The 13,982-nt window shown below is 46.5% G+C and overlaps 1 protein-coding gene across 1 annotated transcript; it reads left to right on the forward strand.

Moving 5' to 3' along the window:
• Positions 1-235: 235 nt before the first annotated feature.
• On the forward strand, positions 236-8,066 carry CHST14 (carbohydrate sulfotransferase 14). Its single transcript, XM_089687471.1, has one exon. The coding sequence runs from the start codon at positions 522-524 to the stop codon at positions 1,704-1,706; it is 1,185 nt and encodes a 394-aa protein (XP_089543597.1). The 5' UTR covers positions 236-521; the 3' UTR covers positions 1,707-8,066.
• Positions 8,067-13,982: the final 5,916 nt, after the last annotated feature.

Here is a 13,982-nt window from a genome sequence, read left to right on the forward strand (position 1 = left end):
AGTGCCCCGTCGTTGGTGTCAGTGGAAGGATCAGTGCCCCGTCGTTGTCAGTGGAAGGATCAGTGCCCCGTCGTTGGTGTCAGTGGGAGGAATAGTGCCCCGTCGTTGGGTGTCAGTGGAAGGATCAGTGCCCCGTCGTTGGGTGTCAGTGGAAGGATCAGTGCCCCGTCGTTGGGTGTCAGTGGAAGGATCAGTGCCCCGTCGTTGGTGTCAGTGGGAGGAATAGCGGTCCATCGTTGGTGTCAGTGGGAAGACTGACGCCCTAAGGACCATATGTAGACAAGCCCGGGGTCTCAGGCTCCAGGGACCAGAACAGGAAGGAGGTAGCGGGGCCACACCGGCCCCAATTGGCTGCAGGAAGCAATGATCGGCTGTCTCGCTCGCATCCCCCGGCCTGGGCGCGGTCACGTGACTGTGACGCGTCTTCGGGCCTCTGGGCTGCTCCGGGAGATGCTGATCGGAGGCGCCGCTGGCTGAGGCCGGGATCCGTGTTGAGCGGGGAAGGATGCGGGTGTCGGGGGATGGTGCAGAGCGGGGCGGCATTCCGGGCTCCAGGCGGAGAGCTCAGCACTAGCCGGGCCATGTTCCCCCACCCCCTCTACCAGCTCCCTAAGCACTTCCAGATGGGCTCCGGGGGCCCCTATAGCGTCGGTGGCCCCCCCACCCTGAGACGGATCCCCTCCCACCCCCTGTCCCGGCCCCGGGCCCCCAGCACCCTGCTGCCCTCCATGCTGATGTTTGGGGTGATCCTGGCCTCCTGCGGGTTACTTCTGATGATAGAGAGGGGGATCCTGGCAGATGTGAAGACCCCTCCCCCCCGGGGGGACCTGGCATGGCGCTCTCACAACCGTGGCGAGGTACAGCGGGCAGAGGACCCGGACTACGAGATCCTGCGGGATATCCGCAACCGGACCCTGAGTGTTGTGTGCGGCCAGAAGAACGTGGCGCGCAGTCCCTGGGACCTCCCCGTGGGCCAACGGCGGACCCTGCTCCGACACATCATCGTCAATGACAAGTACAGGTTCCTCTACTGCTACGTGCCCAAGGTGGCCTGCTCCAACTGGAAGAGGGTCCTCAAGGTGCTGGATGGCCACCTGGAGAACGTAGACGTCAAGTTGAAGATGGACCACAAGAGTGACCTGACCTTCCTGTCCGACTTCTCCCCGGACGAGGTCACCTACCGCCTGCGCCATTACTACAAGTTCCTGTTTGTCCGGGAGCCAATGGAGAGGCTTCTGTCCGCCTACCGCAACAAGTTCGGGGAGATTAAAGAATACCAGCAAAGGTACGGCCTGGAGATCGTCCGGAGGTACCGGGAGAAGCCTGGCGCATCCCAGGGGGAGGACGTCACCTTCTCCGAGTTCCTCCGCTACCTGCTGGACGAGGACGTGGAAAAGATGAACGAGCACTGGATGCCCATCTATAACCTGTGCCAGCCTTGTGCGGTCACCTACGACTTCATTGGGTCCTACGAGAGGCTGAAGGAGGATGCCAACACCGTTCTGGAGGCCATCAATGCCCCACCGTACATCCAGTTTCCTGAGAGACAGGCCTGGTACAAGCCGGTCACCAAAGAGACATTACATTACTTCCTCTGCAATACCCCCAGGGGTGTGATCCGAGAGCTCCTCCCCAAGTACATCCTAGACTTCTCCTTGTTCGCCTATGCCCTTCCTAATATCACCAGCGAATACTGTAGAAACTAAAGCTGGCCATGGATAAATAACTGGAGGTCTAAATGGAATTCAACCAGATTCCTCCATCTACGCTACACCGTGCCACCTCCCTGCAGTTGCCATTTTGGAAAAGGTGCAAGGACCTTTCCCCTAGGTACAGTAGTCCCCTCAAATGATGGGCAGCTGTGCCCACGGGAATGTGGCATACGGGGAGCCTAGCCTTAAGGCTGAACTCCAGGCAGACTTTTCTTTATCATTGCTATAACTGTCTTTTCAGAAATTCTTCCATGTTTTGAAATCTAGGTCTACGTGATGACGTCACTGCTCACTGGAGTTGGGTGAGCGGACTACAGACTGGGATTCAGACTCCCGCTCTGACCTGTCCCGTGTCATTGCAGCAATGATGAGCATTGCCTTCTGTACACCAACAAATGCAGTGATGGTGGGGGGATCCGAGCAGAATTCTGACCTCACCATCATTGTAGCATTGGACTTGGAAGTATCGCCACCCTAGACTAGGCAGCCACCGGACCGCATTCAGTCCCATGAACAATTACAATTGTCTTTGCATGATGGGTATTGTAGTTTCTACAAGGGGTGCCACACAGGCTGGGTTCACGCTGCTGCGGGTTTGCACGGGCGCAGCAGTACATTCATGTGAATGGGCTGCTGTGCCTGCGTTTCATGCAGAAAAATGTGCATGCAGAATTGTCAAACCACAGTCGCAGGGAAAATGCATGATCGTTCCCTGCAGTTCCTACACCCACAAGCATGCTGCGGCTTTAGATGCACGGGGGTGCCCTGCATGTCTTTACATAGCAGCATGTTTCCATTGTGGGTGCAGGACAGCTGTAATTCCCGCATCCGCAACACTGTGAACCTAGCTGGCCATAGTCGGTTCAAATCTCAGCCGCTTCAGCAGGAACTGGCCAAGAATTGAACAATGTATGGGCAGACTGAATGTACCCAAGCTGACTGACCAATTTGTATACAAATAGCAGGTCGGATTTTACATGTAATTATTTCTAGCGGCTAATATAGCCGCTAACAATAGTCAGTGTTCTCTCTGTGGGGGCGGCTCCCCCTGCTGGGAGAACACAATATTGCAGCTGGAGGGATTCCCCCCATCAACACTGACTGTATCGATAGGAGAATCGAGTGATCTTCTTTCCTGTAACCTGTGATTACAGAAATGAAAATGGTTCCATCTATGACCTAGTGGTTGTGACATGTCAGCCTCCATGATCATGTATCTGGGTGCCTGGACCTGGCTGTGTTTTATGAATGGGAGTGATGTCACATGGTTTTAGAAGGTATATTTTCTGATACAGGCAATTTTTTATTTAATTGATAAGGAGCTTTCTAATGCACATATCTAACGGTACACATGAGAGTTTACTTGTGTCTAGGACACAATCCGCCAAGTATATTCCAGGGAAGTCATACCAAAAATGCCTTCCATGTCTTACACTTTGTTTCAAAGCTGCTACAGCTTGAGTGAAAAAGCCTGTCCCTTGCCAGAATGCTGCCAAGTGGGACCCTTGCAGGTCACTGGTGGTCTCAGGGCTGTGGATAAGGGGCTACCACCAGTCCTCTGGCATCTGGTGAATTAGATGTGGGCAAGGAGGGTGATCGGCGTGGCAGGGGGCAATTACTGGAGCCGATCCCCTGTATGGTTCTCTGTGCAGCAGCTGAAAGCTGACGTCTCTGGCTTTAGCTGCTGCAGAGAGCCATACAGGGATCAGCTCCAGTAATTGCCTCCCCGCCACACCCATGATCCTCCCCATGTAGCATACATTTCCCCCTGCTGCCACGGCCTCCCCCCCCCCCCGCAGTGCTACCGGCCACCTTCCTCTCCTTTCCACCGGCAGCTGCAAGCACACACTAGGATCCCTCAGGATGGAGAGTGGGGGAAGGGTCTTGTATATATGTCACATTCAGCAGCCTCCTTTCTTGAAAGAACACAGTGAGTGATTGGTACCTAACACTCACTGTTCGTTCATAACTGAAGAATGGTAAACCGTTTTTTCTTTCTTTTTTGGGGGGGGCCTGTCAGGTTGGCTGTATGGGGCCCCATGGTTTCTAACAGCAGCCCTGGGTGGTCTCTCTGCAGACATCTGACATCTCCCTGCTGAGTTAGCCTCTAAGGCTTTGTAATCAGCTGGGAGTAAAATGTTTTGCTGATTACAGATCTATAGGTCTGACTCGGCAGGAGGCATATCGAATGTCTCCAGAGAGACCACCGCTTTCCCACAACAGTCGCGTTCTGCAGCTGCTGGTAGGAGACAGGCTTTTCTACTCCAGCAATATCCACTTTAGAAAGAGAAAATAAACAATAAGAATTTAAACCTCTTTTGTTTTGATGCCCTTGGAATGTAGTTAGCGGATTTTAGCTCAAAGTTCTATTAAGCTTTCATTTAAAGTGTATTTAAAGCCCAAACTTAGTTTGTTTTGGATGGATTGGTGAGGGGTAGAACCCCTGTCTGGTTTTTACATCTGTCTGTATCATTACTACGCACATGCATTTTCTCTTTTTTTCATCATGACCTCTGTCACCAGGAAAGAGGGTTCATTCACCCAAGGACAGTCCCGTGTGGTGTGTTTAACACGTGTGTTATGTAACGTGTTATGTCACATGTTAGTGTGTGTTATGTAACGTGTTAACGTGTTATGTCACGTGTTGACTTGTGTTGTGCGAAGACAGCGCATTAAAGGATAAGTTCACCCTTTAACAAAAATAATAAATGCACATTTTTTGCAGATTACAAAAAAAGGGAATTTATTATTTTTCGTTTCTGGACCCTCTAAAGCAGGGGTCTCCAAACTACAGCCCTCCAGGTGTTGAGGAACTGTAAGTCCCATGAGGCCTTTCAAGACTCCTGACAGCTACAGGCAAGACTCCCAGAGGCATGATGGGATTTGTAGTACTTCAACAGCTGGAGGGCCATAGTTTGGAGACCCCTGCTCTAAAGCATTGCACCAGAGAGAAGCAGATCGCTGGTGCCATGCAGGTCTCCTGCAGACCTGTCAGTGTATGTGTGTCCTCATACCTTGTACAGGCAAGTTGATACATTAGTTAGTCTGGCTGAAATAAGACAAAAGTCCATCCAGTTGAACCATAGAAAAAAGTTATATTCCTATACCCACAGTTGATCCAGAGGATTCTGACAGGAAGACTCAATGAGCTATCACAGCAATCCATCGCTCCATGGTAATTCATTGAGAACTACAATGCTGCAAAGGCTGCTGGGACTTGTAGTTTTCTCATTCACAGAACTCTGAATGAATGATGTGGATGGGTGGAGCCCCCACACGGCCACATTTTTAATAATTTTCTCTTTTTTTTTTTTTAATTGTGACAGCTATCAGGGGGAGAAGATCCCCCACTAGCTGTCACAACAGTGGATCAGGGGGGTGCACAGCCTGTTACCCAGAATATGGTGTAACATGTTACGAAAGGTGAACTTATCCTTTAACCACTTCCTGGAGGTACGCATATATGCAGTCTCTTGGCAGGTGAGCTTTAATGCCTTGAGGCCCAGTAGGGACGGAAAAGCTCCCAATACATACTTGCGATCTGTAGCTTTCTGATCATGTGACTGCCAATCACATGACTGGAATGCCCACCTCCCATCATTTAGAAGCTCTTGAAGGGCCAGGAGGTGGAAGGGGGTTCATGAGAATGGGCAGCTAAATCACCCAAACAGATCAAGTAGACCTGCCGTGAACTTGGTCAGCTCACTGCAATGCAGGTGTGTTGAGAAGGTCCATTGAGATGTTATGGAGGCATTACTACATCACACTAGTAGAATGGGCCCTGAAAGGGAGAAAAAAAATCCAAAGTTTTCAGTTTAAAGATGACCATGCACTATATAATCTGATCATTTCCTTTAAGCTGGCCATACATATATGCTTGTATTGGATAGTGAAGGGCTAGAACTAGGGTGGTGCCGATACTAAGCATTTGCACGAGTATGGCTGGCCATACATTACACAATTTTTTTCTTGAGAATTTTGCTTTAGATTTACCAAAAACCATATAATATGAGGTCAAACCTTAACAACACTTTCAATTGTATCCTATTAGGCAGGCCCTTGCACTACATAGTTAAATCTAAAGAAAATTGTATAGTGTATGGGCCAGCCTATCGTACCTATGCAAATGCTCCGTTACCTGAAACAGATACCTTTGTGGTGTGATTTGAGCCCATACAAAATGAATGGAGTCAAATCACACTGCAAAGAATCGCATGTGATTTGAGCAGGAATGTGGTGCAATTCCCGTCCGAATCGCATGCAGTTTCTCTGCTGGTACAGTGCGATTTGAGCCATCATTTTGTATGGGCTCAGATCGCACCGCAAAGGTATTGGTATCAGCAAGAACTTAAACACAGGTATCGGTCCTCGCTGATAATATATGGGATTGGTTCAACCCTAGTTAGAACCCCTGTCTGGTTATTACCACCGTCTGTATCATTACTGGGCACATGTGTGTTCTCCTTTTTTTTTTTTTTTTCTGACCTCCACCGGGAAGTTGAACTTTCAGTTTAAATTCCTTACTATAGCCGGCAGCGCTGATCATTGTGTTCTGATGATAGGGACGATTTCCCACAGTCAGAATTTTTTTTTTAACAAAAAAAGACTCGATTCTCCCCCATCCACACAATTGATATGGATAGGGGGAATCAAGTTTTTTTTTTTTTGTTTTTTTTGTTCAACCTGCCGGTTGAGCAATAAAAAAATGACTCCTCTATGGGCTGCTGTAGAGTTACCAAAACTATGTAATGTGAGGACAAATGTGAGGTTCTTCCACGATGATGGTAGATCTAAAAGATTGTGTAATCAGATTGTATCGTGTAGACCAGCAGGAGGTCTCCTCATCACATCTTGCAGTAGCAAGTCTAGGTCCCGAGAAATTTTTCCAAATCTTTCCATGCCCCAACAGTAAAAGAAAAGTTTATACTCAAAGTATGGAACTGCAAAATATCTTTTAAAATGTATTCAAAGGGGAGAAATCAGTCAAAATGTGAATTAGTGTATTTTAAATAGATACAATGACAGAGATATTTAAAGTGGTTGTAAACCTTTCCATATACACACAGTGAAGTGACTGGCCTCGGGTGATACACAGAGATGAAACAAATCCTCCTACACAAGTTGTACCTGTTTATCGTCAGTCTTCTCTTCTCTACAACTATTCAAAGTGCTGAATTTATAAGCTTGTCTGAGAGTTCAGGAAAAAAAGGGGGCAGAGAGCTGACCTTACACTCTGCAGAGCTTAGTGAGTTCTGAGAGCTGATTGGAGGGAAGAGACACACCCCCCTCCACCCTACTCACAGGAACAGAGCTGAGGCTGTCAATCTGCTGGAGGTCCTTTCTGTCCCCATTTTTCTCTTGGTGTCAGAAGTGATTCATGCTGATAGCAGAATAAGGAAGCAGCAACCAGAAATGACACTTAGTGTTCTGGATTGAGAAAAGTACACACTTTGAGGGATATACTTTGTTCATATTTCATGTCTGATGTTTACAACCGCTTGCGTTAGTGGAAGTATTATGTAACTGCACATTGAAGTTGGTGGCAGTATTTAACCCCCCCATTGGTGGTCAGTGGCAGTATGATGTAACTCATTTTTCCCACCCCATTGGTGGTCAGTGGCCATGTTTTAATCAACCCCCCACCACAGCATTGTGAGTCAGGCAGTGGCTGTAGAATGTAACCCCCCACCACACCGATCTCACGCTTTCATCTCTCACTCCTGAGACTATACTTGTACAAAAGAATGCAAAGAGCGTTGTGGCACCCTACTGCACTCTGCCATTTGCTGGGCCTACATAGCCATAGAGAAATGGCAGGGTCTGCACTGAGAACCTCTGATCTACAGGATCCGAATAAGATGGGACACAGGTGACAAAGAAATATCATACTTAATTCCAAAAAAAAAAACAGTTTTGACTTTTTGATTTCTTTAAATGGAATGCTGCAGATTTATGTGTTTGTATCTGTGTGCTGGATCCATCAGGATAGCCATCATTGTCTACTTTTTTAAAAAGGTTATTCTATTTTGTTGCATTAGTTACTGTATACCAAGTATACAAATATGGCAAGTATATAAAATGTCTAGTACAGTATACCCTTCTCCCCCCGACCTCCAGCCATCCGCCCAAATCTATGCAAACAGAAGCAGAAACGTTCGACGTTGTTTACATATCTGTAAAATTCACACGGTTCTGTCACCAGCATAGGCTGAATATTCTCTTTGTATTTGGCAACCCTTTGCACTGTAAATGTAACCAAAGATTTTGTAGAAACAATTCAATCTATTTTGTGGAAACGGTCTGTCATTTCTATCGTGATATTTTTTCAGATAAACAGCTGTTTTATGCATTGTACTTTAGTCTTGGCTGATTATTTCAGACAGGTCTGTGCTTGTTATGTTACAAGTTGCACTTAGAGGTACATTTAACTCATTCGGTGTCAACATTAGGATGTAAAAAAAAAAACCTCAGGAATTAATCTACCAGGGGTGTGAAAAAAAAAAAATACTTCTTTTTGGAGGACAAGCTGCACACAATGTGATTGCCGCACGATACACTGGTACTGCATTTTAGCTGCTATTGAAAATAAACAGAATAAATGCTCCAGTGCTCCAGGGATCAAATGCCAAAGGAAAGCCAAGGGAACCAGGACCAAAATTGCTTATGGATAGCTTTTCAGAGATTTATTTTTATTTATTTCAGGTGCTTATAAAGCGCCATCCATTTACACAGCACTTTACACACACATATATATATTGTGCATTCACATCAGTCCCTAACCCTCAAGGGGCGTACAATCTAAGGTCCCTAACTCACATTCATGCATACACATACTAGGGCCAATTTAGGCTGGAGCCAATTAAAATTCAGATATTTTTGAATTTTAATAGTTTAAAATTTTAACTTTTAAAATTCAGATATTTTTGGTAATGAAATGCAGAAGTTGTGAAAAGTGTTTCTGTCAAAAAAAAAAAAAACTTTTCAATGTTGAATTTAAAATACCCCTGGTAGGCTTAGAGTTTGTCAACCAATGTCATTCTCATGCTAATTGCCAGAAGGTCATGCTGACCTACCAACATGTCTTTGGAGTGTGGGAGTAAACAGGAGTACCCGGAGGAAACCCACGCAGGCACAGGGAGAGCATGCAAACTCCAGGCAGGTGGTGCCGTGGCTGGGATTCGAACCAACGACTGTAGTACTGCCAGGCGGAATTGCTAACCATTTAGCCACTGTGCTGCCCACAGAGATGCTGCCCTCCTCAGATGGGGAAATCAACAACTGAAAAAAAAGAGCAAACAGGAGGCGCACACCCCTAGTGCTTTAAGGTTTGGCATTGGCACCTCCCAGCCCTTTAAGGATTTCAGGAGGCGGGGTGGGGTATAGGGTCATGTGACCGCCGTGACACACCCTCACATGATCAGGAAAGGTCCCGATCGAAAGAGGAGATCGGGACCTTTCTGTGAGTACCAGACGTGTGCTGGGAGTGTGCAGGGCAAGCGCTCTCAGCTGATATGTTTTTCTTAATTGCACGCAAATGTGCAGCCACTCAGCGTCAAGGCCCAGACACCGAGAGGCCGCACATTTGCGTGTGGCAGGCGATAAGAGGTTAAAGGTACAAAGGGATGAAAACATACAAACATGGCATAAATGGAAAGCTTAGTAGAACGGTAGAGATGGCCATGACAGAGCTCTGAGGAAAGGGACTCGACCTGAAACGCGTCACTTAGCCAACCACACTGACAGTCGGACACCCCGCCATTGTTATGGCCATCTCTACCGTTCTACAAAGCTTTACATTTTTAGCTATGTTTATGAGTATGTTTTCATCCCTTTTTACCTTTAATAAACCTTGGATAATGTACTAGGGGTGTGCGCCTCCTGTTTGCTCTTTTTTGAAAATAAATGGCGCCTGAACCTGCGATTTGCAATTGTAGTGCATTTTAGGATCATGGACAGAATTGCAGTGATTGTGCTATGATCTCAAAACGCCCAGGGGTGAATGAAGCCTTCATCCTGGTTTACACTGATGTGGGTCAGATGCAATCCAAAAGGCATAGATTCACATGGCATCTAAAAATGCATTGTTTTCTAATGAAGGACGTTCACATCTATGCGGTACAATTGTGATCCGGTTAAAAAAAAAAGGTCCTTTTGCGAGTCTGGAGTGATGCGTTCCAAACCTGCACGGCATAGAATATAGTGGCATTCCGAAAGAACTGTTCACTTAGGATGCGATTCATAGACGGAATTGCATAGAAGTGGCTGGAAGGCAGATTTGAATAGTACCTGAACCACTGGCCAACTACCTTTTGACAATCGCACTGAAAACTGACATGAAAATCGCACGTCATTAAGGTAAACTGCTTACCCACAGCAGGGCTAAATGTAAAAAAAAAAACACCTGCCCGGGGCCCAGAACTGCATGTCTCGAGCATCGGACAACATGATTTGCACACCCCTGATGTCCACAAGGATTTAGTTTCCTGCTGCATGAAGCATTTTTAGAGCCAGTTCACATCTGTCCATTGTGTTTCAGGCATGATCTTCCACATTCTATGTGGGTGACTTCCCACTCTTCACAATGACCATGGGAGGATCACTCACTCAGCACCTCTGCCATTCATAGGACGCCTTGACATTTTTTCATTACAAGGCATTTTCTAATTGGACAAGGTGGAGATGAACAGTGACATCACAATCTCCACCTCGTCCAGTAACTTTATGCCTTGTATTCACTGAAAAAAATGACAAGCCATTCTGTGAATGGTGGAGGTGCTGAGTGAGTGACTCCCTGTGGTCCGTGTGCAGATGGGAGGCTGAATGTGAAAGATCAAGGCTCTCACTCTAGTGCTGACTACTACATCGTTCTCGGTGGCCCTCCAAATATAACTTACATCAAGCCAAGCTGGACCAGTGTAAGTATGCAAAAAGTATACTTCCTGGAGTTCAGCTTCATTCAGACAGGCGGGCATTTGTAGAGAAAGTATGAGCAATAAAATGAGCATACAGTGGTGGTGGTCTGTTTCCAAGCACCCCATTGTAGGTATCCATTCACTTTCACTGAGTCCACTGCTTTAGTTTATGTAATTCTAAAGCAACGTTCAACGAGTCCTTCCATTACCAGCCATGGGGATTCTATGATCTATCTACACTTTCTAATGTGCCTGAGGGAAGGGAAGCATAAGCAAGGTTACTTTTAATTCCAACAAGTTATAAAATGTCTGCGTGCAATAAAGCGTGCGTCTGATTGTGGGAAGGACCTGTCACCTGTCCCTGCAGTCCCAACACGTTCAAGTCAAGTAAGATTTATGGAAGGTTCATGTATTACCCATAGAGAAAAATGTTTCTTTCTGTGGGTAGTGATTGCAGATGCTGGCAAAGATGTGTTGGGGGGGGGGGGGTGATACCTTGAGTTTTTTAAAACACAAGCCACTGTTTCCCCTTTTTTTTTTCCCCCAAACTTTAAAGTGCTAGTTCATCATTATAGAAAAGCTGTAAAAGGTGACCTAACACTGGTCCCTGATGTACTAGCCACAAGCGATCCTCAGCACCCGCGCCACCAAACCAGGGATCTCTGACCTGTGTTGCCAGGACTGACCAGATAGAATCTAACTGGTCAGTGCCGTTCATGTGACAGTGCTAACCAATTCCATCTGTCAGTCCTAGCAGAGAAATGAAGAGGAGAGAGAGCAGTGGGGATTTCAAATTCCTGGACCAGTGGAGCTGATACCTGAGGATCGCAGGCAAGTAAGTACAGCAGGGTAAGGGGAGGTGGGGGTCCAGTGTTAGCTTTCTGTAAAGGTCAACTAACCCTTTACTGGGTTCATCCATTTATATGCGCAAATGTGCATAAAAACACAGAGTCGCACAGAGTCTTGCGAAGCGCTCAGCTGACAGCTGTGAGGAAGTGTAAATGAGGGCACATAGAAAACCATTGTTTTCTGTATGCCCTTGCAGAGAGCTGTGTTTTTCATATGAAGAAAAATGCAGTTCTCTACTGAAGTGTGAACTGACCCTTCACCACTTCAGGTTGGCCGTACCCATACAGTATATGCAGCCTCTCAGTGAGCAGGCTATAATGCCTAGGGGCTGCATAGATGCATCTCTATATAAACACTTTACTGTGCTGAGAGCGCGCTCCCAGCATAGTAACCGACAGGTATTGGAAAGCGCCAAATGCAAACTTGCGATCGGGGGCTTTCTGATCATGTGACCGCTGTAACTGCTAATCACAGCAGTCACATGACAAATTCCCAGCTTCTGGCATTCAGAACCTCTTAAGGCTGCATGCACACTAGCGTTATCAGCTACACAGTGTTACCCTATGTGTCCATGCACACTATTTTAGCCTAGTAGCGTTTTTAAAGCTTTAGCATTTAGGACCAGAAAAAAAAATTGTTTTGGGGAATGTTTTTCCAGCAGAAAGAAAAAATGCTGAATGCTCCTAAACACTACTAAAACGCTCCTAACTGCTTTTCTTCTAGTGCTTTTTTTTCCCCTACATGTACTGTAAAAATGCTAACGCTACAAAAAAAAATGCGATTACCAGTGTTTTTTATCCAGCATTTTTCTCCTGCGCTTTTTGAGTTAAAAAAAATGCTAGTGTGCATGGAGCCTTACGGGAGATGGCAGAGGAAAGGGGTTCTGGGAGTTATATGGTCACAACATATGCTTTAATTTAGAACATTAGCATTTTAATGACAAAACAAACAATAATTGCTTTTGACAATCCTGAAAAAGCTTACTTGAAAAATCTCCTTTTCCATTGGGAGTGCTTCCTATCTGCTGGCCAAGGCTTTCTAGGATATTCCCAGTTGCTCAGAATCTACTGAGGTCAGAGACAGACAGGTTATTAGTATATTTTATAAAGAAAACATATTTTTTTTCTCATCTGTAAAGTATACATGTGAACTGGAGCCATTTTTTTTTATTTTGGATACTCTGGGAAAGTGTGAAAACCTCAGACATCAAAACAGGAAGGGAGAGGAACTGAAATGAATGAAAACTCAGACAGTAAGCAATCCCTATAGATTCAAAACAACATGGTAGGGATGTGGAAAACCAATGCAGTAACCAGGGGCGGACTGACCATTTGCAAACTCGGGCACTGCACGAGGGAACCGGGGTCAGTAGGGGGCACCATGAGATGCCTTCGGTACCTTTTTCATCGGCTTTTTTGAGTTTGGGCAAGGACACAGGAGCCCCATGATCCCCTATTGCCCAGGGGCCCCATGAGTTGTCAGTCCGCCCCTGGCAGTAACCCACACTACATCCAATGCTAGCCATGTTCATCCAGGTCCTCCTCAAGCAGTTCCTCTGCACCGTACACAGAAGGTCGCCCATTCAGCATCGCCATCATTTAGGACTCCATCACACCATGGTGCAGAGACGTCAGTTTTTCTGCACACGTTCTCCAAGGGCACAATTCAGTCAATTGTTCTCTATGTGCCCTGTGCACACCACAACACTAGTATCAAGTGCAGATTTTTTGTGCGCAGGAATCTGCAAAATGTTCAAAACTCATTGAAGCGTGCCTGAAAACTGATGTCTCTGGAAGTTAAATCTGCGCGTCAGTTTTCATGCACAAATGGGGAACGAGCCCTTAGAGAATGCTTGTTTTCAATGAATACAAAGCAGAGTCAGATATCCCTGGACTATGAGAACAAGGCATTAAAGTGTTACTAAACCCAGGACCAGTGGAGGACTGACAAGTCATGGGGCCCCCGGGCAATAGGGGATCATGGGGCCCCTGTGTCCTTGCCCACACTCAAAGCACAGCCAAAAAGCCTGTAAAAAGGTACCAGGGGGATTTCATGGGGCCCCCTACTGACCCAGGGCCCTCGGGCAGTGCCCGAGTGCTCGAATGGTCAGTCTGCCCCTGCCCAGGACCCTACATTCACTAGATCTGGTCTCCCACAATACACAGAACATGAAAATGCAATTATTTTAGTAAATATAAACTGCTAAATACCTTTTCTCATCAGCAGTTTGAGCAGTCTTGTGACTTCTATCAGTGTTCAGCAGAGCACTGGTTAAAGCGTGTAGGAGGAGTTTTCATTTTGTTATAGGTACAGGGGTGTCAAACTGGCAGCCCTCCAGTCGTTGCAAAACTACAAGTCCCATTGTGCTTCTGCCCTTGGGAGTCATGCTTGTAACTGTCAATCTTGCAATTCCTCATGGGACTTGTGGTTTGACAACAGCTGCAGGGCCGCCAGTTTGACACATGTCCTCTAGGAGGATGCAGAACCCCTGACCTCTGGACAGTGCTGA

This window comes from Staurois parvus, unplaced genomic scaffold (assembly GCF_062004578.1).
Source record: "Staurois parvus isolate SC_StPar_1 unplaced genomic scaffold, SC_StPar_1.0 ptg000426l, whole genome shotgun sequence".
Lineage (NCBI taxonomy): Eukaryota > Metazoa > Chordata > Amphibia > Anura > Ranidae > Staurois > Staurois parvus.

Excerpts from the sequence above, each read along its gene's own strand:
- CHST14 (XM_089687471.1), top strand. The coding sequence starts at position 522 with ATGGTGCAGAGCGGGGCGGCATTCCGGGCTCCAGGCGGAGAGCTCAGC.